Raw genomic sequence first — 23,968 nt, 5'->3', positions numbered from 1 at the left:
CTTATTAATGTCATGAATGCATATCCTACTGAAATGCTGATTGTGCCTTCAACCCCATCACCATTTTCAACCCCCATAATGCAAAGTTAAGCCCTATTACTTGATAGACTTTTATTAATATTTGAATAATATCAAGAAATATGAGGTTAATGTTAGTTAAACTATGTATACAATTTGAAGGACAATTAAAAGAAATACAGCCTTATCAGATTCTAGCATTATTGCATTTTTTTTTTTTTGAGAAAACATGGAAGCCGATGTTAATTAAAGTTCTCTTGGCATGCTCTGGCAATGAAACAGAGTATTTTTGAGTGAAAATTACGTGTTTCATAAGTGATCTTTAGCCATGGGACATTTCATCATTTCATACTCACCAGAATTTACTACTACTTATCATGATTCTTGGGGTTTTCGCTATTTCCTCTGTATTATTTTAAGGTCTTTACCTTACAATATAAAGGACTTGAGACAACTGTAGTTGGGATTTGGTGCTATATAAATAAAACTGAACTGAACTTCAGCATGATTTCAAATCATGATCACAATGATCACATGATAATTTTGTCTGTGACAGGGTTGAAATCCAAATGGATTTAGTGAGATTTAAATGCCTAATAATGATTATGACTTTGTGCCTAAAATCTGATCAAAGTACAAAAAATGTGTTTTTTATACACAAATATATTTTCTTTATTGTTACTGATATAATATAATATAATAATACTCAGATGTTCTGAGTACCATTGCGTTATTGTTATTGTCCTCTTTTATTTACAGTCAGTTTATTTTACCCTCTACCGGATGTGAGGACATACATACTGCCAATAACGTCAAAACTGCAGGCGTTAACGTAGCGTGATGACGTCGTTGGTTAACGCTTCCCTCTGAGCAGAGGCGGCGGATGGAGCGGAGCTGATGAATGAGATGAGGGGCTAACAGAGGGCAGACGGGCTGATGATGAGAGAGGATGAACCAGCAGCTGAAGGAGCATCAGTGTCCTATTCTCCCACCATCTCAGATCCAGTTTTCGCGAAACAACGCAAACAAAATAAGACGGAGAAATCTGCTCGTTTGTGAATGAAGGAAAAATTTGTGGCGAACATCGACGTCGGTGAAGCTGTTTTGGGTTTTTTTTCCTCTTGGAGGAGGGCAGGACGTGATGATAAAACCCGGAGTGTGCTCCAAGGGCTTTTTTGTGTTCTCTCCAAAAGCAGCGGAGATGAAGCCCCGTCTGGAAAGAAGATGTCTGTCACCACAGAGCGGCGTTAAATGTCTCACTTGCGGCGGTAAAACTCTTTAATATTTCTCCGATTTGAGGATTTTAATGGCACAGAGGACTTCAATCAAGAGCCAGCGACTTAAAGAGGGATTTATGAGTGTCGAAATTGAGGGGTGAATGTTAATTTTTTTTATCCCAACGTCTGCCATCCTTATTCAGATTATACACCAGCCAACGGAGCATTTATAGCCAGCTAACGTCACATTTAGAGACTATAGGCAGTTTTATTTGCTAAAACACGTTAACATTTTTCCCCCTTCGATAATTTCACTCTGAATTTAAAAGCGCAACACGATCCCTTCGAGTCTAATGTGGTTATAAATCACACCCTCCGTCTGCTGTCAGTTTTCTTCTTCTTTTTTTAATAGCCCGAGTTGAGCTCCATAATCCTGCATTACTGTGGAGTTTGGTTGTGGGTTTTTTAGCTAACGGCGGCGGCTACTAGATCCAGAGCAGCGCGCGCGCGTGTTGTCAGTCATCATGCGTGCACCGACACGTTCGCACGGATGAAACCACCACCTAAGCCAAAAATATGATGCACCCAGAGGGCACAACAACACGCCGAGCCATGTCGGACTGAGAACAGCGAGAGTGGGGCTTCGCCGGGCTGTGAGCTCACACAAACAAGCAGAGAGCGGATTTCAATTGAGAGGGAGAGTGGATAAAAAAAACAAAAAACAAAGCTGCAGCTAGCCTGTCCGCACAGCTCTCAGGAGACCGCTGAGAGGATCATTTTCGACTCAACTTAGAGACCAGAATCCAGCTATAATGGGGTATGTAAAGTGGTGGTTCAGTGGAAGTTGTATTTCTCACTCCGCATGTCATGAGTGTGGCACACTTTGTTGTTGCAGATTTCAGCACCCACAGCTGCCAGTCTGCTAGCTAGCCCCCCTTTGGTAATTAAACCAAGCACTTTTGTCATCCCTTCTCCTCTTACATAGAAAAAAATTACTGTAATCCACTAGGCCATCATTATGTGCGCCTAAAGCCTCCATACGCTGACATTTCAGCTTACAGAAGCCAATAAGGATGAGGCTGTGATGAAGTAAGCTACTGATGATAGGGAGAGCATATTTAATGTTTTGCCATGAGTAAACATGTAAGCTCCATTGTGGTGCTTACATGTTGCTGAGCCTGCAGATGTGTGGTGATTCTCCTGATCAAGAGCGACCTAGTTCCCACTCCAGATGATGTAGCATGTGATTGGTTTGTTGTCATATTGTAGTTGGGAAGGAGGAGAAGGGGGTTGCTGAATCGCTTGCCTCCTCATCCTCTGTAATTCTCAAGGCCAGTGGTTGTAATCCAGTCAACAATCAATTTCTGAGTCGGTCAAAAGAGAGTATGTCCTACAGTATGTGTTTACACTGTCTCAATTAGCAATTCTCCCTGTTCCTGTCCTCTTTGTGCAGTTGTTGATCTTAAAAAGGCTCAAACTTCATCAGTTCAAATGTCACTGGCATGTTTTTGTTTTTTCAGTGGAAACTGAAACACATCTGAAGTTGCAGCAGTGACACACCCCTACCACTGGAATTCAGTTAGGACTTTGTAGTAAACAACAGCAAGCATAGTACATCCAGCAACAACACAATAAAATCCCTAAAATGACAATTACAAAGTTTTTAATTTTACTGGCTTAAAAATGGGTGCGCAGCTTCAGACAGTTATTCCCATACTGTTATTACAATGAGTCTGTGATATTGTAGAAGTCTGTGCAATTCATGTATTTTATCTTTATGCGGGTAACCTCTTTGATGTATGCCAATTGAATGCTTTTAAATTAAAAAAATTAAAAAAAAAAACATTTACACATGTTGATATTTTTAAGCCTTTGTGCTGATAACAGCTGGAGCCTTTTGGGTGCACCTTTGTGCCTGCATCCATCTGTCCCATTCCTGTGTAAAGTCACTGCTATTTTCAGGTAGCACTAAAATGATAGTTCAGTGGACAGGCAGGTGTTTTGATGAGCAATTAACCATCAAAGTGATTTATTTGAGCAATTTTTTAAAAAGCGCTTTTTCAGATAGGAATATTTGACAGGTTTATGGGAAGATTAGTGTGTCTGGGGAAAAAACAAGATGTTGCATGCAGAGCTACAGCAATAAATCAGCTGATATTTGCTAATTTTTTATGTAGATGGCTCTGTTGGTGTATTTCCCAGATGATAAGGAACAAGAAATAGACTAAATGTAATGTTTATTTTTCACATTTATTCCTAATTTTTTTTTTTTAAAAAGTGAAGGCAAATGGGTGTCTGAATCTTTTTAAATATTATTATAGGTCAGAATATTATGGGTCTTAAGCTGGCGCTGTGAGCTGTGGCTGATTAATGAAATGTTTTTGTATATAACTTGACATGTTCTCAGCTGCTGTTTTGTGATTTCAGTTGGGTTTCCTCAAGACAAGCCAGTCTTTCATAACTTCTTTCACTTCCTCTATGAGCTTGTGTTATTTTCAGTGTCAAAGAAGAGTCGTTACAGAAGGGCTCGGACTCTCTGAACTTCTTACATTCAGACAAAGAGAGCATCAGTGGAAAAGACACAGGACTTCATTATTGTCATGAGAAATAGTTTGAAAGTGTCAGCCCAGCCGAGTGTCCCACGCTCGCTCTTTCTCTTTTGTCGGCTGCTGAAAGACTAGAGGTCTGTGAGCGGCATATGGGTGTTTGGGACTGGAGGCTGCGCCTTGCCAGGCTCCTGCTGCCTCCCTCTGCGAGTGGGCTAACCCACAGGGATGCTGCGATCGGATTGGGCGAGAGAGCGTGTAGGAAGGAGAGGGAGCAACGGAGTTAGAGGATGTTCACAGCTCATGACCACATGGGCAGTTGCCATGACAACGTAGCAGCTAAGTTAGTAATGCGGAGTTATTATTCTTGTGCATAGCAAACACGGGCTGCAGCTGTCATTGCTTTCACTCAGTGGAGTTTTGGCTTGTAGTCAGATTTGTTTTCAATATTCTTCTTGATATAGTCCTTCATATATAGTATAGACAGGATAGGTAAAAAATGATTTACGATTTATAAAGAAGAAATAAATGAATCTAACATAAAATTCAAGACTTAAAAATAAAAGAAATTTCAAAGTTCAGCAGGGATCAAATAATTTTTCCACTGTATACATCTCTTATACCTGTGACCCGTGAGGCACAACTTTTACTCCGAAGACAAACCTCCAGTTTGTTTTTTCATGTTTCACGAAAGCTGAGAGAGTGTTAGCAGATAAGTCAAGTCTTCAATGCTTGCTATGAGCAACCACAGCAATCTGCTAATGACCAATGCAATTACAAAGAGGGCCTTCGTCCAGAGTCCTCTTTGCAACCGATTTTATGTAGCAGCAGCCAAATATAAACCAATCAGTTAGGAAATACGCATTTTTTCCTGCCTTTTGACCGAAGGACGGCAGGCAGTCGCAAACCAGACTCTAGTGCTGTGTGATTGAGGCCCAGTGTGCTGATAGGCTGATATCAGCCAGCAAACCAAACATCAGCCAACACCTTTGTTTGGGTTGTTAGGATTGGGTAGTTTGTGATTACCCGAATTGGTGATAGTTGTTGTTTTTGAGGGGAATGGGATTAATTTGCTTATTTAATAGTCTGTTGACTGTAAAAAAGAAAAGAAAGAAAACTACCTTGGTAGATACTATATCGGTAAAACATAAGCACTAATAGGCGCTGGCCATGTTATGCACACTTTAGCAGCACTATTTTTTTCTTCACAAACCATGGCAGAGAGTAAATGTAAAGAAGTCTCCATCTATTGGATTAGTACTGAAAAAACAATGTCAATTCATGAAGAAAATGAAAAAACTAGACCTAAAACTGAATGTGTGGTTGTGCACCCTGTTCATTTACTACCGTCTGTTATCCCCACCTGTTCATTCATTTCCTGGCTGCGGGCGAAGGCGCTCTGCATCCGATTGCTTTGTTTAGTTTCTTGCCAGTTTTATCAGTTTTAAAACCCAAATAATCCCAAACAGAAGATTAAATATTTTTTTTGCACAGCTGATTCTTGTGGACTTTTCCTTCTTACGCACATGCACACAGACACACAAACACACAGAGCATGCACGTGCACTCATTTGACTGGCGGTGACTGCTCATAAAAACTTCACCCATCTGTAGTGGATTCCAAGCATTTTCTGATAATTATTTTAAGCCAGACTGGATTAATGAAATGCTAATATATAAATGGTTGCATGAAAATATACAAAATTTAAATGTTTTTTTAATAATGACTCTTTTGCACTTTTATTGCTGTAAACTAAATTACACATACTATGTATTAGTGCAGAAACAATTGGCAAGAAAAAATGAAGTTTGCTGGATTCAAGCTCTTAGTTGTGAATAGTTCTGTTTGTTTGTATGTTATATTCATAGATACTTTAATTATAGCCAGTGGTGAAGTTATTAAGATTAATCAGATTAGTTAACACTTCAAGTTGACGTTAGTTGCATCCCAAATATGTGACCAATTAAGGAAATTGTTTCGCATCAGTCCCCAGACGTCATTAAATGTGGCGGGTATCAACAAGCCTCAGTGTCCTGAGTGACTGTGACATGTCCTAATAGACTCTTTGTCATTGGAAACTAATCTGAGTATTGTTTCGGTCACAAACAGTCCGCATCTTTGTTTGCCACCATTGAAAACACCAGCGCCCGTGTGTGTCTTCTGTTGCTGTGAATGTTTCTGCTGATCTGACGACATCTGCACTCAGATTCACGTACAAGTACATGTCATTGAGACTCGAATGCTAGGTTTCATTGTGAAAAGGGATTATGGGCTAACAATCGCCACGCTCTCATGGAAACACACGGCACCGGGGCAGAGTTTGATCTAGGCCACACTGTCAGACTAATGACCTGCATCCACTTTCAAGCCCCTGAAAAGCCACGGCTAATTGAGACATTGACACAGTGACCAGCAATGCCTTTTATTCTTGTTTAAGAATTAATCAAACGTTGATTATATATGACTTTTAAATTCATTTTAGCTTTGCATTAAATTCATTTTCAGTCTGAATAACTTTACCTGTCTTTAAATTCTGAAGGGGATAAGACTGATAGAAGTTTAGCCTTTTAAGGTACAGTCAGTCACTTTTTGAGGTTATCTAATAGAGAAAATAAAATTGTATGCATATATATATATATATATATATATATATATATATATATATATATATATATATATACACATATATATATATATATATATATATATATATATATATATATACATATACATATACATATATATATATATATATATATAATTGTGTAATTCCATCTTCCAAAAAATTGATGCACTCTTATAAACTCTTATAGATGGACATTGCCATTCTACTTGTGGCGTTTATGTATGTGGCTAGGAAGGGGTCCCCTTCACTAAAGAAGTAAAGACATGAAGGAAAGAGGCAACCGAAATGGTTTTGGGATAAAACGAGAGATTAAAATAATAAATAGTATTGGTACTGGAGCCTTTCCCAGATATAAGTTACAAAGAGAGGGGGATTTTGAAAGTGATGCCAAAGTCGCCTGCTTTCTGCTCGTCAGGTAATTCAAGCTGACATCTTTGAGTTTGAAATAAAGAAAAAAAAGTCTTTTTTTATGTGTTTTTTATGTGTTTGTTTTACAGCAGCCACGTTAGCTAGGATTATATGCTTAAATGGTATTGTGGTTCTTGGTTGTTGTTTTTTTTGGTTTGTTTGTTTTTCCATAACTTATGAATATGCAAATATACACATTCTGTATTTTTCATAAAAAAGAAACTATACTGTGGTGGGGCTTGCTAATTTCTTTTTTTTATTTATGTATGTTTTGTTTTGTTTTGCTGTACTTTTGTTTCATATGTTGTTTGTTTAATTTAAGACTAAAAGAAAATTAAAAGAATGAGAGGTAAAACTTGAGGGGGTAGGGACAAATAAGTAATTACTTCTGCCTACTCCTTTTCAAACAAATAATGAAATGATATTTGGAAATGATTGTGAAGGCACATGTTTGAAATAAAAATGAACTGAACTGAACTGAACTGAAATTGGGAAGAGTTAAAAAAAAAAAAACAGAATTCATTTGATCTAGCGGTGAGATTCTTTACACTATGGCTTTAAAACCAAGCACAAAAGAGTTGAGATTGAACTGAATAATACCTTTATGTGCTCTAGTTCCAATAATTACCTTACCCATTTTTCTATTGGCTTATAGAACTATTTTAAAACCACCTGATTATATATTTGCCTTAAAATCATTAAAAGAAATTGGATAACATTTGTCAGATTACTCAATTCATTCAACTGAGTAGCTACTTACAAGTTAGATTAACAGAGTCCAAGGTATTACATGCAGCAGACAGTTTCAGGATATCTTTCTGTATTTTAGTTTAATACAGGGGAATGTCACTGATACAGTTTATCACCAGTGAATTATTTTGAAAGTGTGTAATTAGCATCCTGCTGGTACTAAACATTATCTGTGTTGGCAGCCACAGTGCTATTGCTTGCAGTGCAGCTGCAAATATTTGTGAAGGTTTTTCTTTTTTGTTACACAGATTATTGTTGTTATATGAAACTAGGGATGCACTGATCCAGCTTGATCCGTTTTATTTGTCTTATTTATTTGCACTTGTCTTTACAACTCACATTGCCTTCCTCCTTGGTATATTAGCTGTGCACCAGTTTGCTGCAAACAACATGAAACTGAATTGATCTGTCAGGAACATCTGATCTAGGTTTTTGAGTCAGGATCGGAGCAATAGCCAAACTAAATATTGCATCACCAGTTGAAACATTAGAAAGTCAGTCAGAGGTGATGTTAGCTTAATTGGCTTGCCTTGACATAGCTTTAAAAAACAGCTCACAATAGTTAAAACATTTCATGAGGCAGTTTGTGCTGTTCTAATTATCTTGTCTGAAACCTTGCTTGTTTTGCATAATATCTCATCGATAACATCTCCTGGTAGATATCAGGTTAGAGCTGCTGTAACCAAATCATGTCAGAGGAAGTCTTTATGGTGAACTCTGACTCGCACGTAACCTCCAAAGCAAAGAGTGCTGTTGCATTCAGTCTCTCCTACAGCTTTATTTTCATCCAGTAAGCGCTTCTAATGAGTTTATGTCTTGTAGTGTATTTATATGGTTCTTTACTTCCAGCCTGCATGAGCTGATGAAGCCGGTGTGACTCCCATGTACACATCGTTACATCATTAACTGTGTCAGTGTTTAAATAAGCCTCTGCTCTGCTAGCTTAATTAACACAGTGAGATGTGACAAGATATTCCCAGAGATGGGAACAATAGCTGGGCTCAGAGGAGTCATGGAACACTTAGCTGCCAGACAAGGAATCATATCTACTTTCCCTAAAAGCCTGGCAGATAGACATCTCAGAACCAGAACTGCATTAAAGAAGTCATGTTGAAATAAAGAGCTTGTTATAGTACTGAGCTACACACAGAGTTACTAGCTGCAGTTAGATCTGTTGTCTAACTTGAGCAGCTTTTTGACTAATTGTAACTAGACTGAAGCTGCAGTCCTCTCAGGACCATGTCTGTTTTCGTCTGGTAGCCCAGAGCGTGAAAGTCGATCTCTGTCAACCCTGACTTAATCCAGTACGCGCTGGAAGTGATACCCATTTTGCATGTTGATATGACACTATCTGTTTCAGATACAGTAACCAAAGCGTTTATAGATGTCACTGTCAGCTTTACCTTTTGTTAGCTGAAGCAGCATTAGTTGGTCTGCGCGTAGTGTCCCAGCTGTTGATCATTTCGAGAACAGTCATAATTTTCAGATTGGAGTTGAAAATCTATTTTAAGAAAAGTTGAGATTGTATTTCTAGAAAAAAGTCTGGAATTGTGCTTTCACATTAAATGTTTCTTTACATGTATTAGTCTCCATCTTTATGTCTGTCCCTTAAATATTCTAAATATATCTGCTCTTTATTTCCTGTGGATTTCCTTCATCACTGTGACCAGTTGCAACCAGAACAGTCAAAGCTTGTTTTTAATCCAAGACCCTGGGAGCTTTTCATCCATAGCAATGTTTGGAAGTCATCCACTATCTGCTGATCTCTGTATGTTGGCACAGGTGCTTCCAGGTCACCTTTGGCTTCATTTGTTCACCTCATCTCAGTGTGCACCCCGCTGGTCAGGACCAGCCTGCACACACTTGCACATAAAAAGTAACAAAAATATAACACCATGTCAGTTTTCCTGTCAGAAGTCACTCTGGCTTGTCAGGTGGAGCTGTGGCTGCGATGGGTGCTGCTGGTGTGAAAGAGGCATTTAAAATGAAAGTGACAGCCAAACAGCAGCAATCAGCTCCACATCTGCACCTAACGAACGGATATGGAAGCATACCAAGATTCCTTCAGTATCTGGACCCACATGATCGTGATAGTCCAATGATAAGCCTGTTTTTCTAACAAGTCTAATCCCTTCTATCTCAGACAAGTTGCTCAGCAGCTTCACCAGCTTTTGCTTGCTGTAGAGCTTTGCTGCCGATGGGTCCTGAGGTTGTCCGATCATCCCTGTTCATGTAGAGATGTGCGGTTTTTTGTTTCTGTGTATACTCTGCTGTATTGTTTACCTCTCTACCGTCTGATTTTTATCAATGACACACTCAAAAAGAGACAGTAGGTTTCAGAAGGACAATAAAAGATGCCTCCACAGTCAAACGCAGTTATAGTGGTTGACTGCACAAATCATTTTCTGGTCCCTGAGACTAAAACATGTTTCATTTGTACAGAAGAAAAACATTTTTCTCCTCTATAATTTCTGCTAAGTCTTTACCTGAAATGCTGTTCACATTTTGATGTTATGTGCAAAGTGCAAAATTAGTGTAAGTGAAGTATACCTCGTAATGATACATCTTAAAAGGGGGTGTCAAGCTTAATTTAAAAGAGAACTGCCTCGGAGGTTAGATACATGCAGTTAAAGGACCTGCTTTTATCTAATGTGAAATGCATGCTGCACCTAATCTTCTGTGTACATCTTAGTCCGTGTCCAAGACCTCAACCAGTCATCCAAATCTCCATTTAGTCAAGCAAGCCTAAAAGTCTTGCTAGCTATGGCTTGTCTGGGTTGGTGTGTGGATAAGCACATATTGCTGTGCAGACCACAGATTAATTAAAGGGTTAAATCTAAGCTGGACTAAATTTTGTAAAGGGCAGGATTTGGCACACAGACTTTGATTGAAATATGACATGAAGGATGCTGTATTATGGCTTTCAAAGTTTCCACATTTGTCATTTTTTATTAATTCTTACAAATTGTTGAAGGTCTTTCATTTTATGTGCTTTCTAGAACATTTTTGTACTGGCAGATGTCTTAATGATTTTGTCTACATCAGTTTGGGTCTGTGTCAGATTATTTTGATATATAATGCAACTGATATCACAATCAAATGCCCATGCATTCCCCTGTTCCAGCTACATTAATGTAATCTAAATCCCTACATTGTGGCTGATTGCATAAGTTGTATTATGTTCACCTTTGCCGGTAGACACACTTACGCACTTGCTCTCAGTGTGAATGGCTACTGGCGTTTTTTTCTTCGTCCATTGTTCAGCATCTGCTAGTTCAACAACAGAGTAGGTCTGTGAATTATGGATGTGCGGGGATGAGAAATGGTGTCTTCTGATTCATTATGTTGTTTGAGACTTCCTTTCCATGGCAGTACAGGACAGAGTTGGATATTTCCGTTTACATGTATGCTTTAGCTTTGGCAGTGCTGGTAGGTTGGTGCACCACTTTAGTCACTACAGCTGGGTGGACCACTAGAGAAAAACATTGTTTAAAAATCATTGTTTAGGATTATCCCGTGAGATATCTCAGTATCTACCAGATGATTACAAAATGTCTCTGTAGACGGATACAATTTGGAACTGACATTTATGCCGCTTTTGAATGGGGTCACATTAACTTGTGAACACACAGGGGCCTGTTCTCCACATGTGGATTAACCTTTTATCCGGATGAGCAGTCCATAGTAATGGAGACAAATATGGGATTTCCTGCTACTGCTCGTAAACAGTTCCGAATGAAATAAAGAAATTACACCACAAGACCTGTGATATGACACAAGCAGCAGGGGATAAAAAGTCAAAATTGACGTCCTGCCAGTTGGTCCATGGAGGTAAAACCACCTCTTTAGTATCTTATTAATAATATTCATAGTAAGTATTCTGTAATCAGATAGCTTAAAAAAAAATCTGTTCGCAATCTTTATTCCCACATGGACAGTGTTTTCTGACTAATACACCAGGTGAGCAGAGAAGCCAACATATTTAAAAGAGTCTTTTTTGTTCTTTTGTCTTTGTTGTGCTGCTGTTTGCTCTGAATATTAGGGGATAACGGATGAAAGCTCATTATCACAGTGGACAAAGGAGGGTACAGTTGATCTGCTTTCAGCTTTATATCACCTTTATACCACCTTTTTTTAAATGATGGTTTGTGCAGTATTAGGGTGTGACCTTTTGGGAAGCGACTGAAAGAATGAGTTGTCAGAAATTAGCTTCCTCCAAAGGGTCTGTGTGCTCTCCCATAGAGGCAGAGTGAAGAGCTCTATCATTCAGGAGGGACTCCTTTCAGTCAGTGAACACAAGTACACAACCAGTACACAACCAGTGTTGGTCTCAGATATTTTTCATTGCTGTCTCACTGTTTTTTCCTGATCTAGGGCACTTTGGGAGAAAAGTAAACTAGGATTTTTGACACTTTTTAAGGACTAAATACAAACCCGATCAAAAGTTTAAGACCACTTGAAACATGGCAAAAAAAAATATTTTGCAACTTTCCCTTTTTGAATGTGGTCGGGTTGTTGAACTGCAAAAGCAGGATCTCTTGCAGTGCGCCATCGCTGATGAGGTGGGACGCAGTAAGACAGTTATTTGAAATTTCTTTAATGATCCTGAGGGTTATGAAACAAAAAAGTCAAGTGGAAACACCCCCAAAAATTTCACCAGCACTGAGCTGGGGGATCCAATTGACGGTCCATCAAGACACTGGACGATCAACAATAAAGGTGGAGCTACTCATTACTGAGTTCATGTTTGGAACTTTGATTTCTGTTTTGTGGGAGTCTACAGGTTTATTTTGGAGGTGTGGTCCTAAACCTTTGATCAGCTGTTTCAGTTTAAGCGTTGTTTTCAATAAATTGCATGCTCAAAAAATGTTTTGTCTCAGTCCCATTTCTTCTTGTTGCATGTTGAAGCTCTACTTGGAACCTTGTTACAATCTAAACATGCAAAATATGATTTTTTTTGCCATTTTTCAAGTGGTCTTAAACTTTTGATCCTGACTGTATTTCTCTTGTTTTTCCTCTTCCAAACTACTGTTTAATTGAATCATTCACATCTTTAAGCCATCCTAATCTGAAACTTTTAAACATCCTCATCTGTTTCTTCCTCTCTCTGTGCAGAGAGCAGCCCATCTTCAGTACGCGGGCCCACGTCTTCCAGATAGACCCGAACACCAAGAAGAACTGGGTTCCCACGAGTAAACATGCCGTCACAGTGTCGTACTTCTTCGATAGCACCAGGAATGTATATCGAATCATCAGTCTGGATGGATCCAAGGTGCGTACAAGTAAAGCCAGTTCTTAACCCTACCTGGTACAGGATTGCAGTTTTAACCTATGTTTACATGTTTATCTACATCCTTTTGATTTCATTGAACTTCTTTTATGTGCTTTGCTATAGTAACATTACTTGTTCAGCTATCAAATAATTACGTATTTTTATCGTAGAAATGCTTCATCCACCACACATTCCACCACCCAAGAATAATTTTTTGGATTTCACAAAAGTGGAAGTAAAGCACTCTTCCGCAGCGTGTCTTTTGTCCCGTCTCCCTCCCCTCACCCTCAACCAGTCAGTGAAGATGGCCTTCCCTGAGCCTGGCTCTGCTGGAGGTTTCATCCTGTTGAAAGGGAGTTTTTCCTTCTCACTGCCAAGTGCTTACTGATACAGGACAATTTGATTATTGTCCTTTTCATGTCTTTACCTTACAGTGTAAAGCACCTTAAGGCGATTGGTGTTGTGATTTGAGGCTATGTAAATAAAACTGAATTGAATTGAAGTTTTAATTGTATATAAATATATTCATATAAATAATTGGAAACACTGGTTTTCCATCAGTGCATATTCTTTGTGACTGCTGTGCCTCAGCCTGGCCTCTCTCCTAGCAGTGAAGTTGAACTCAGGCCCGTCATATCTATGTGGCAGTGATTATTTTAGTCTTGAGAGAGGTGCAGGGGTGGAGTTAGCATAGTTATGCAAGAGTCTCTATGGGTGACTAGCGGTGCTGTTGTTGAACCAGCAAGTTAGCTGTGCTGTGCTGGAAATAGCAGCAGTCGGGTGGGCTGGTGCTTGGAGGACTTTATTATCCAGACAACAAGAAGGATTCTCACACAATGACTGGTGTTACTTGCAAAGTTCCAGAGGGAGCAAACTTTTGACATGTTTGACATGTTAGCATGCCCATGGATCCTAGAAATACACAAAAAGTGGTTATAACCTGTTTGTTAATAATAAGAGTTTTCAAAACTTTATAGTGGGTTCATTCATTTTTTGGCTTCTTGGTTGCACATTTAATAATAATAATGGATTGCATTTATATAGCGCTTTTCGAGACCCTCAAAGCGCTTTACAATTCCACGATTCATTCACTCTCACGTTCACACACTGGTGGAGGCAAGCTACAGTTGTAGCCACAGCTGCCCTGGGGCAGACTGACAGAAGCGAGGCTGCCATATCGCGCCATCGGCCCCTCTGGCCATCACCAGTAGGCGGTAGGTGAAGTGTCTTGCCCAAGGATACAACGACCAAGATCGAACCGGCAACCTTCCGGTTACAAGATGAGCTTCCCAACCCCCTGAACCACGACTATTTTGGTTTACTCATCAGCAGCAGAAGCAGGCAGATGTTTTCAACAACAGGAAAAAAAACTGTCCGACATGCAACCTGCTCCAGCTGCTGAGCTTTTAACAGCTCAACAAACACACTCATGATTACTCATAATGTTTCTCCCTCACTGCTGCTGATTGTGTAAATGATCAGCAACTGTTTGCAGGATCAATTAAAAAGTTGATTTTATGTCAGTAGTTTCTGCTGCCCCCAAGTGGTTCATGAAATTGATATCACAAGCTAAAAACATAGCCACTTGCAAATTGTTGACATTTGTCTACCCGCTGTGTTCAATTGCTTATTTTGAAAACCATGAATGTTTGTTTCTGCTCTTCCCTTCTGTTAACTTTCTTACAACCTGTCAAATTTTAGAAACCACTGTTATGTATTACTGTAAGTGTATAACTAATGAGAAACATACATATATATTTGGTAAATCAGCAGTTTTTTCTACCAGGTCAGAGGTTTTTTTGGAGGTTTACCTTGGGTGTTTGGTGAAAGAGTCAAAAAAAAGAAACATCAATACAAAACTGTACTCATAAAAGTTACTTTTTTAAATATAAAAATTCCCATGAACCATATTGCAAGTCTAGAATGATCTTGCCTTACTTACTCCACTACTTGGGCAGATTCCATCCAAGAACTAGTGCAAATTTTATTGTCTTTATATTGTTTTAAAGACCACATGTACAGACTGAGATACCCATGCACCTCCTCACAGAACCGCTCTTTAAATTCAGTGTCCATCGTTTTTTCCTCTGTTTGTTCATGTGCACTTACAAAGTAGTGGTCACAACACATCGGAGGGTACACATGGCTTCTGCCCCATGATGGTAGGCCACTCCACACTGCCCCGGACCCCTCCTGCTGTGGTGGGCTCATGTCACTCTTTTGGTCTGCATCAGCCATCCCTGACCACCAGGCTTGTGCACTTGGATCAGGTTTTTGACAGTCTGATGGAGTCATTTCCTACTGCATAAAGCTCAAGAAAAGCAAGCATGCTGACCTTGAGCTCACAGTGATTTCTTTTCTTTAGCTCTAAACTCTCTTTGGCTTGAATAAGCTGTTCATGTGTACATTTGATTATGACGTTCTGTCATGTGCAACTTGTCCCCAACAGGCCATTATAAACAGCACCATCACCCCCAACATGACGTTCACCAAGACATCGCAAAAGTTTGGCCAGTGGGCGGACAGCCGAGCCAACACTGTCTACGGCCTCGGCTTCTCATCAGAGAGCCACCTGGTTAAGGTGAGAAACTGCCGATGCCCTATCAGAAACCAAAGTTCGCTGCTCAGTTGCCAGCCGTGCTGTAGTATCAGTTGCTTCTGTTACTTCAGTTTGCAGAGAAGTTTGCAGAGTTCAAGGAGGCGGCACGGTTAGCCAAGGAGAAGTCTCAGGAGAAGATGGAGCTCACCAGCACGCCCTCTCAGGTAACAGACACTAAAAACACTACCACTGCCTCAGACCTAGTACCACCACCACAGGTGATGCAGAAGTGCTGACAACTTGTTGTAATACAAACCCAATTCCAAACTGTTGAGACACTGTGCAAAGTGTAAAAACACAATGCAAGAATTTGCAAATCTTATAATCCCATATTTCCCTCATTATATAACATGAATGTTTAAACTGAAAAAATCTGCAATTTTAAGAAAAATACTGGCTCATGTTGATTTTTGACAGCAGAAACACATCTCAAAGAAGTTGGAACAGTGCCGTGTTTGTCACTATGTAGCATCTTCTCTTCTGTTAATGACAATTTGTAACCATCTGGGAACTGAAATATTAGAGAATATATACACAGCTATCACGAGTAAATACAAACTGCAGTTTTTAAATGATGATTTTATTTACCAAGAGAAAAGAGGTATCCAAACCTACCTGCCCCCTCAATGGAATAACTTGTTGTGCCACTCCTGGCAGCAATAACTGGCAATGAGTCTTTCATGTGACTGTGGAGGAATTTTAGCCCACTCTTCTCTGAAACATTGTATTAATGTAGCTCCATTGGTTTTTGTTTTTCTTCTTAGCCTGTTGAGGGTCATGCCAAAGCATTTTAATCAGATTTAAATTTGGATTTTGAGCTGGATACTGAAAGAAAACCTTCATTTGAGGTGGCCTTGCTGGTGTGTTTCAGATTGAAAATGAAAATTCTCCTTCACGATTTTCTTAGTAGACATTAGAAATCGTTGTTCCGTAAGTTATGGCGTCCCATGCCCTAAAGCAGCAAAGAAGCCCCAGACCATCACACTACCACCACCATGTTTGACTGTTGGTATGATCTTTTTATGAAATGTTGTGAGTTTTACACCAGATGTAACGGGACTCAAACCTACCATCAAGTTAAACGTTTGTCTCATCAGTCCACAGAATATTTTCACAAAAGTTCCCAAGATGTTTGTTGCAAATGTGAGATGAGCTCTTGTGTTCTTTTGGTCAGCAGTGGTTTTCTCAATGGATGCCATTTTTGCCCAGTCTCTGTCTTATAGTTAACTCATAAATACTGACCTAAACTGAGGCAAGTGAGGCCTGCAGATTTTTAGAGGTTGTTCTCCTGGATGAGTTGTCACTGCGCTTTCAGAGTAAATTTTGGTAGACTGGAACCTTGGAAAGGTTCACTACTGTTCGAAGTTTTCTCCATTTGTGGATAATAGCTCGCACCGTGGTTAGTTGGGGTCCAGAAAACCTGAGTTTCTTTAGATTGTGGTGTGAAGTGTTGCTTTTTGAGATCTGTAAACCTACTTCACTTTGTCAAACAGGCAAGTTTGTGAATACAATAACTCAAGAACGAAGTGAAAGTGGCCTCTCTAAGAGGCTCTTTTTGTACTCAGTCACATTACTGTTACTAGTAAACTTAATTTGTTACAACATGTTCCTCCAGCTGTTTCTTTTGAGTACCCTTAATTTTTGCAGTAGTTTTTTGTGCCCATCACAACTTTCTTTGAGACGCGTTGTCGTCGAAGTCAAAGTGAGCTTGTTTTTTCTTAAGATGGTACATTTTAATACAGTCTACCACCATCACACCTTTTCAGATACTTGCAAGCCAGGCACGTTATTCATTCCCAGATTTCAGACTCAAGCCCTCTACCAGGGCCTACACTATTAGAAACTATCCTACAACTTAATCCAACCAATATAGGGCACCGTGCTTTACAATGAAATGTTAAACTTGACACGTACCTCCTCATCCAAACTCAAAACACTATAAGAAGAAGACTTAGACTAAGACTCAGATTTGAATCTGCTACAGACTGCTGTTTTAAAGTATATATCCCTAATATGGTCACCTGTGTGAGCTGTGAGCACGAAGCCACGCCATCTACTGTTTAAACCTGCTTACAAGGGGCAGCTAATCAAAAGATAGTTAACTAAAAGTGCGCAAAAAAACCTTTTTTTTTTGACACAGGGTGAACTTAGGGGATGCACAAAGGGTCTGTATAAGATAAGATGATTAAGTATTATTGTGAACCATGCAAAGCTATCAATTCTTAGGTATCTCTATGAGGTGAATGAGAAGTTTCTTTCTTGAGATATTACACATTGTATTTGCTAATATTTAAATGCTACCATTCTACTTGGAGAGCCCTAACTGTGGAAATCGCTGCTGTGTTTGCTGTGTTTTGCTTTTTCGTGTTGTTCTCGGCGTCATGCCCACGTTATGCTGCTGTAGCCGCTAAGCTAACACCTTGTGTGGCCTGTTTTGCCTCCTTTTGCTCTCCCAAACGATTCGTCCTCAGGGTGGCACCGTAAAAAGGAATGTGTTGTCAGTCAACAAACCTGTTATAAAGAAGGTAAAGACAAATGGAAGAAAAATTACTTTGTTGTCTCAGATCTGACAGCACCTTTTCCGAGTCTTCCCCGAGTGTTAACACAAACTGGCGTCTTTGTATTCCCCTTCCTGTTTCCATCACCTTCCACCCCCTAAGCTAAGCTAACTTGTCGTAGCTTTTTATTTATCTTACAGATGTGTGTGGTGTCAGTCTTTCAGTCTTAACTCTCAGCATCAATTTCTCAAAGTGTTGAAGTGACATTTTTTTTTGTTTGTTTTCTTTTGCTTTTTTCACTTTCACAAACGTGCCAAATCAGGAGTCAGCCCCAGGTGATCTGCAGTCACCTTTGACCTCAGAGAGCATCAACGGTACAGACAATGACAGAGTTACGCCAGATACACCTCAGCACCCCGAAGCCAGAGCAGAGCCTTCCCAGAATGCACTGCCCTTCTCACACAGGTAAACCAAAGCTCACTGGATCGCAGAAATAGTCGCACTTCTTGTTTAGTAACGTGTAACATCACTTTTCAGCACTTTATTTTAAGTTCAGACTAAAGTCAGTTCAATCCAGCTGTCAAGCAGTTAAAAAACTTCATCAGGCATGTAATGGTTACACAGAAAAGTCATCACCAGCTGGGTCTTCATTCATATTAAACAGTCTGGAAGCCTGAAACACAAAGAATCATTCATGGTGGTCAGCTCTAGGGGGCACAGAGAGACACATTATGTTGGTTTTGTGGGGCACCTTTTTTCACAACACACACTTGAGTGGGAAGATTTATTCTTTATTTTTGAAGCCTTTGTGTAAATGAAAGAAGATGAATTTTGATGGTAACCAAACAGAATCAGCTGTCAAAGAATTATTATTATTTTATTACATTTAGCTGTTTTTGCCTGAAATTCCCACATGATCAGCATCTTTGCTCATCCCACCGGAGCACTCCACAGACGCCTTGTTAATTTGCATTATGGTCACAGTAAGCTGAGAAATACTGCACTTGTACATCAGCGCACAGTAGAGGTTAATATGGAAAGTCTGTTTCCTGGTCCAGCCTTTGATTGGCTCTTTGGGGACGGGATGGGACAGCCACCATCTTTTCTCTCATAGATTTCTGTTTAGAATAACACGAAGCTGAAAATAAGCACACATGTACACACCTCGTGTATAGTAATAATTACACCAAATGCTGTTGAATGTCACTGTGGGCTTAAGAAAATTCTGAAGGGCGTTTTTCACCTTTTTCCAGTTATTCCCTTTCCTCCTTTGTCCATTTTCAGTTCATCCAGCATTAATAAGCACTGGGAGGCAGAGCTTGCGGCGCTGAAGGGGAACAATGCCAAACTGACGGCGGCTCTTCTTGAATCTACAGCCAACGTCAAACAGTGGAAGCAGCAGCTGGCAGCCTATCAGGAAGAAGCTGAGAGGCTACACAAACGGGTATCACTCTGTCCCTGCACACAGGAAAGTACTCACTGCGTGATCCCATTTTACCACGTCTGAATGCTTTTTCTTTTTCTTTTCCTTTTTGGATTGCAGGTGACGGAGCTGGAGTGCGTGAGCGGCCAAACGACGGGGATTAAATCTCAAAAGACTGAACTCAACCGAACAATAGAAGAGTTGGAGTTGGCTTTGAAGGCTAAAGAGGAGGTACAACGAGTGCTTGTTCATCCTACTGGGTTGAAGTCGTGGATTTTGCATGCCTGGACTTTGATTGGTGCTTTTACCATCTGTTCTGAGCTGTTCACTCTTTCTGATCATGCTTGCAGGAGTTGGAGAGACTTAAAGCAGAGGTGGAGAGTGCCAATGAGTTTAGGTCTCAAAGAGATTCCCTCACACAGAGGCTACAGGTGAGTATTGCTCAATGATCATGTGTTGCATAAAGATTAATGCAGTCTGTAAATAGTGAGTAAAAATAGAAAGAGCAAAAAAAGGACTCCATCTATGACCATCCCAAGTCCAGGAAGTGGTGCCAGATTGGTTGCAGAGTTGCCTTTTCCTCATAATAACATCAACAAATATAATAAAATCAGTCAATTCATGCATTATATTAATTTTTGTAAAAACTGCTTTACCACACAGTAACAGATGTTAATAAAACAGTTACTTTTAAAGAAGGAGGAGCTTGTTTCAGACTGTATTTAGTATAAATATTTCAAAAATTCACCGTATATGTAAAACATGGATTGTGGACCAGTATTTCTGCGTCTTTTGGCGGTTGCTGTCTTTTTACAAAACCGTATTTTTTAACCAACTGGCACACAGAAGTGCCAAAAACTGCAGTTCCTCCATTGGCCACTTAAGTCAGTCCCCATAAAGTATCATGGCTATCTTTAGAGCATTAGAAAGAATGCTTATAGCCTGGTAGAGATAGAAAAATCTTCAGTGCATCCAGATGGATGTTGGAGTTAGGGGTGTGGCCACAGTGACTGACAGGTTTTCTGATACAGGCAGTTGCAGCTCTACGTCTGCAAGCCCCTTGGCTGTGTGTGGTGGTGTTGTCTTTTGGTGCCGCTTAATGGCATTATCTGGCCACAAGTGATAATGCCATTACCTGTTTAGTGTTACAGCCTTACTGTGTATGATTCTGGATACTGTAGCTCCTCTGAAGAAGAAAGCCTCTAATCAGAAGTACTCCAGTCCATGTCACAAACATGTGACTTGAAGCAGATAACTTGAAAGTTTGTTGCTCTATAAAACGGCCCTCTGTAAAGCTAGAACGTCTTATTATCCCTCACTGATTAAAGGAAATAAGAACAACCCTAGGTTTCTCTTCAGCACTGTAGCGATGTATTCCTTTAACCTTAATGACTTCATGAATGTCTTCACAAATGAAATTTTAACCATTGGAGAAAACAATTATTTATAGCCACCCCACAGACGTATCATTATGTACAGCAACTTTCAAAACTACTGATATTTATTTAGGCTCTTTCTTTCTGATTGATCCGAGGTAACTTCAGTAATTACTTCCTCTGTTTGTAGACCCCATTCCTTCAAGACTGCTCAAAGAAGGCTTTGATCTTAAATATGATCAATCTGTATAATGTAATGGACTGCGTATCTGTGGCCAGTGTACTCCTAGTACCCGATAAAAGGGGAGGCTTGTGTCAGGAAGGGCATCCAACGTAAACATTTTTAGAAAATCCAACATGAAGTTCATTAATAAAACTTCCATACTGCATTGGTTGAAGCCCGAGTTAAAAAATATTACCAGTGCTGCTAACCAGCAAAGACAAAAAAAATGTGAATGGGTCACAAAGGGCTCGTTTAAACTAAACAATGATTTTCAGTGGAGTCCCAAATTACAAATATGAAGCTAAAAATGTGCGTTTTTAAAAAACGTGTGTTGTTTCTATCAGGAGACGGAGTTGAGAAACCAGACGCTGGAGGCCCAGCTGACTGATCTGGAGCAGCGTCTGGAGAGCAGCCAGCTGGAGCGGGAAGCCTTTCGCAAAAGCCTGCGCTCCCTGCTGGAGCTGCTGGACAGCAAAATCTTTGAGCTGAACGAGCTGCGGGACGCACTGGCCAAGCTGCTGGAGGGCAGCTAGACGGAGAGAGACGAAGACTGTGCCACCACCTCCAACCACCTCCACCAACACAGCAGCCAGCGCCGAGACTTTTACCGCATGTCGGCACTCACCTGCTCACTGACAACTTGAATTCTCTTTTTTAAAATTTTTTCCTCCCACACGCGTGTAAAAGTTTACACACGGCTTTATACTTTAACACACATCCACGCTCAGATCGTTTACAAACCGCCATGTGAAGCCTTCCCCTCCACTCCACTCTGGACAAATCCACAGAAGCTTTCCTCGCTCTACGGAAACATTAAAGGCGAAATTCGCTTTTTTCTTTTAAATGTTGCTTTGGTGCATTCAAATGCAGTCACTCAGAGTCTGTGATTGTTCTTGTTTTCTTTTCTCTTTTTTTCCTCTTTCCGACTTTTTTTCCAGGCACAAATCTTTATTAAAACCCACGTCACCATCAGCCAAATAAACTCTGAGATCCATTCGGTTATTTGTTGTGTGGACTCGACACAAAGAGGATCCGGAGGACGTCGGTATCTATCGTGAAATATTCTTCTGAATTATATGAGCAATACAAAAGGGCAGCACCAGAGGGTTTAAAAAAAACATTTTCCACTCTCACTTTCAGGTAATTTTACTCCTCTCGGATACGTTTAAGACATCGAGGCGGGATTTTACTCAAACGTCTTTTCTTTCTTTCTATACACTTTTTTTAAGGATATAACAGATTCATAGTGCACTTGTTCATGTGTGTCTGAGTGAGTCAGATGTTTCTTTTCCCCTCTTTGTTTCTGTTGCGACATGAAGTGCAATGATTGAATCCTTTTTTTTTGTTAATTTATTACTGAAATTTGTGACGATGATGATTATTATTATGATGGAAGTTGTACAAAATCAAAGTATCTTTATTTACATCTCATTTTCACTTAATCTTTTTTTATCATGTGGTACGTGAGTGTCAAGATGTTGAAACCTGGCAATATTTTTGAGCTGTTTATCGAAGGAAAAAGGAAAATGCAGCGGGTTGATTGCAGTTTTTTTTTTTCTTTTGCCAAATAATGTTTTCCTGTACAGATCTGAATTTTTGCTGATGTTGCCTTTGGTACAGACATGCATCAATGGTAGCTAAGTAGCAGTACTTTTTATTTGGTGGGATTTACTATTGCCAAAAATGAGAGGAATACGATTCAGCGTGTACAATTGAAGAACACTATTTAAGGGCTTGTTGTTAGCGCGGGTACATTCGGGACACTTGGATGGATTTTTGTGCTGTAAAGGGAAAAAAGAAACATTTGAATAAGACTTTGAAATACAGATTAAACCACATGCTTACAGACACAAATTGTAATTTTGAGTTTTTAATAAAAGAAAACCAAATGAAAACGCTGCAGTTGTCTTTTAATGAGCATACTTCACAGTAAACCAGCCCTGCTGTCATAAACCAGGTTTAAATAAACCTGACTGCAGTTGGACTTGCCTGGTTAAGCTTTAACTTGCGTCCTAGCTTGTTCTTTGGACTATTTTAGTACCAGCATACCGTCACTTTTCCAAGCATTCAGCGAGTCAACCTGAAGGATTTAAATCCATGAATGTTTTTGTTTTTGCATCTCAACTAGCAGGAAACGTTCCCACGATGTTCTAATGGTGTTTTGAATGAACCTGTCAAACTGAAGGACTCATCAGTTTTGGTTAGTTTGGGACTCTGGAGGGCGCTAACAGGGACTGGCAGGCCAAGCAAAGTGCAGCTCTGGCAGCAGCTGAAGCGAAACCTCAGGTCCCGTCTCACTCCCCTCACCTTCAGCCAGTCGAGGCAGATGGTTACCCCTCCCTGAGCCTAGTTCTGCTGGAGGATTCTTCCTGTTAAATGTGAGTTTTTCCTTCCCACTGTCACCAAGGGCTTGCTCGTAGGAGGTCGTCTGATTGCTGGGGTTTCCTCTGTATTATTGTAGGGTCATATAAAGCACCTTGAGACTAATTATGTTGTGATTAGGTGTTATATGAAAAAAACTATTTGAAATGAGGTCTGGGAAGAGTTCGTTGAGTTCACTGACAAAGAATTTTGGTCAGGTTTAAAGCAATTCTGGCAAACTAATGCATCTCAGGAGAAAACAGTACCCACACTGTATAGTGGGGATGGAGTGCTGGTGATTTAGGCTACGCTGTGGAAAGAATAGTTCGAGGATCTCCTCAAGCCTTGAAGAAGAAGCAGAGTCTGGGGATGATGGGGAACAGCTCCTCAGCAGTGTCTACTCTGGATTAGCAGACTGGGTTGGTGGGTTTCCTCTTTAAGAAAGGGGAGCTATTAAAACTATTAAAAACACAGACGTGTTGTTTAATTGTCTGTCTGTGGGAATAAACTTGAAAACAATGATTCTCAGGAAGGTGAATAAAAATATGATTTTTGGATTCTGTAAATGGATTATGGACTAGAATGATAACAGCATAATATGTGGTGGTTAAACTCTAAAGAAAGATTCAAAAACAACATTTTGGTGCGTC

General features: G+C 39.9%; 1 protein-coding gene across 2 annotated transcripts; it reads left to right on the top strand.

Annotated features, from left to right (window-relative positions):
- The first annotated feature begins 877 nt into the window (after nt 1-877).
- On the top strand, nt 878-22,852 carry LOC134630626 (homer protein homolog 1-like). Of its 2 annotated transcripts, XM_063478064.1 has the most exons (10): nt 878-2,052; nt 12,682-12,838; nt 15,288-15,419; nt 15,509-15,601; nt 17,909-17,962; nt 18,258-18,400; nt 19,220-19,379; nt 19,479-19,589; nt 19,709-19,789; nt 21,302-22,852. In XM_063478064.1, the coding sequence occupies exons 1-10, from the start codon at nt 2,048-2,050 to the stop codon at nt 21,488-21,490; spliced, it is 1,125 nt and encodes a 374-aa protein (XP_063334134.1). In that variant the 5' UTR covers nt 878-2,047; the 3' UTR covers nt 21,491-22,852. The 2 variants fall into 2 exon arrangements, with proteins under 2 accessions (XP_063334134.1, XP_063334135.1); XM_063478065.1 differs by lacking the exon at nt 17,909-17,962.
- Nucleotides 22,853-23,968: the final 1,116 nt, after the last annotated feature.

The sequence above is a fragment of the Pelmatolapia mariae genome, linkage group LG7, assembly GCF_036321145.2.
Source record: "Pelmatolapia mariae isolate MD_Pm_ZW linkage group LG7, Pm_UMD_F_2, whole genome shotgun sequence".
NCBI lineage: Eukaryota > Metazoa > Chordata > Actinopteri > Cichliformes > Cichlidae > Pelmatolapia > Pelmatolapia mariae.
The sequence above is the reverse complement of the archived record's forward strand: the minus strand, read 5'-3'. Positions and strand labels throughout refer to the sequence as shown.

What these genes read in the sequence shown, in the direction of transcription:
- LOC134630626 (XM_063478064.1), top strand. An exon ending in TCAGTCTGGATGGATCCAAG is followed by an intron (nt 12,839 to 15,287) that starts GTGCGTACAAGT and finishes TGTCCCCAACAG; the next exon opens with GCCATTATAAACAGCACCAT. An exon ending in TCACCAGCACGCCCTCTCAG is followed by an intron (nt 15,602 to 17,908) that starts GTAACAGACACT and finishes ATTCGTCCTCAG; the next exon opens with GGTGGCACCGTAAAAAGGAA.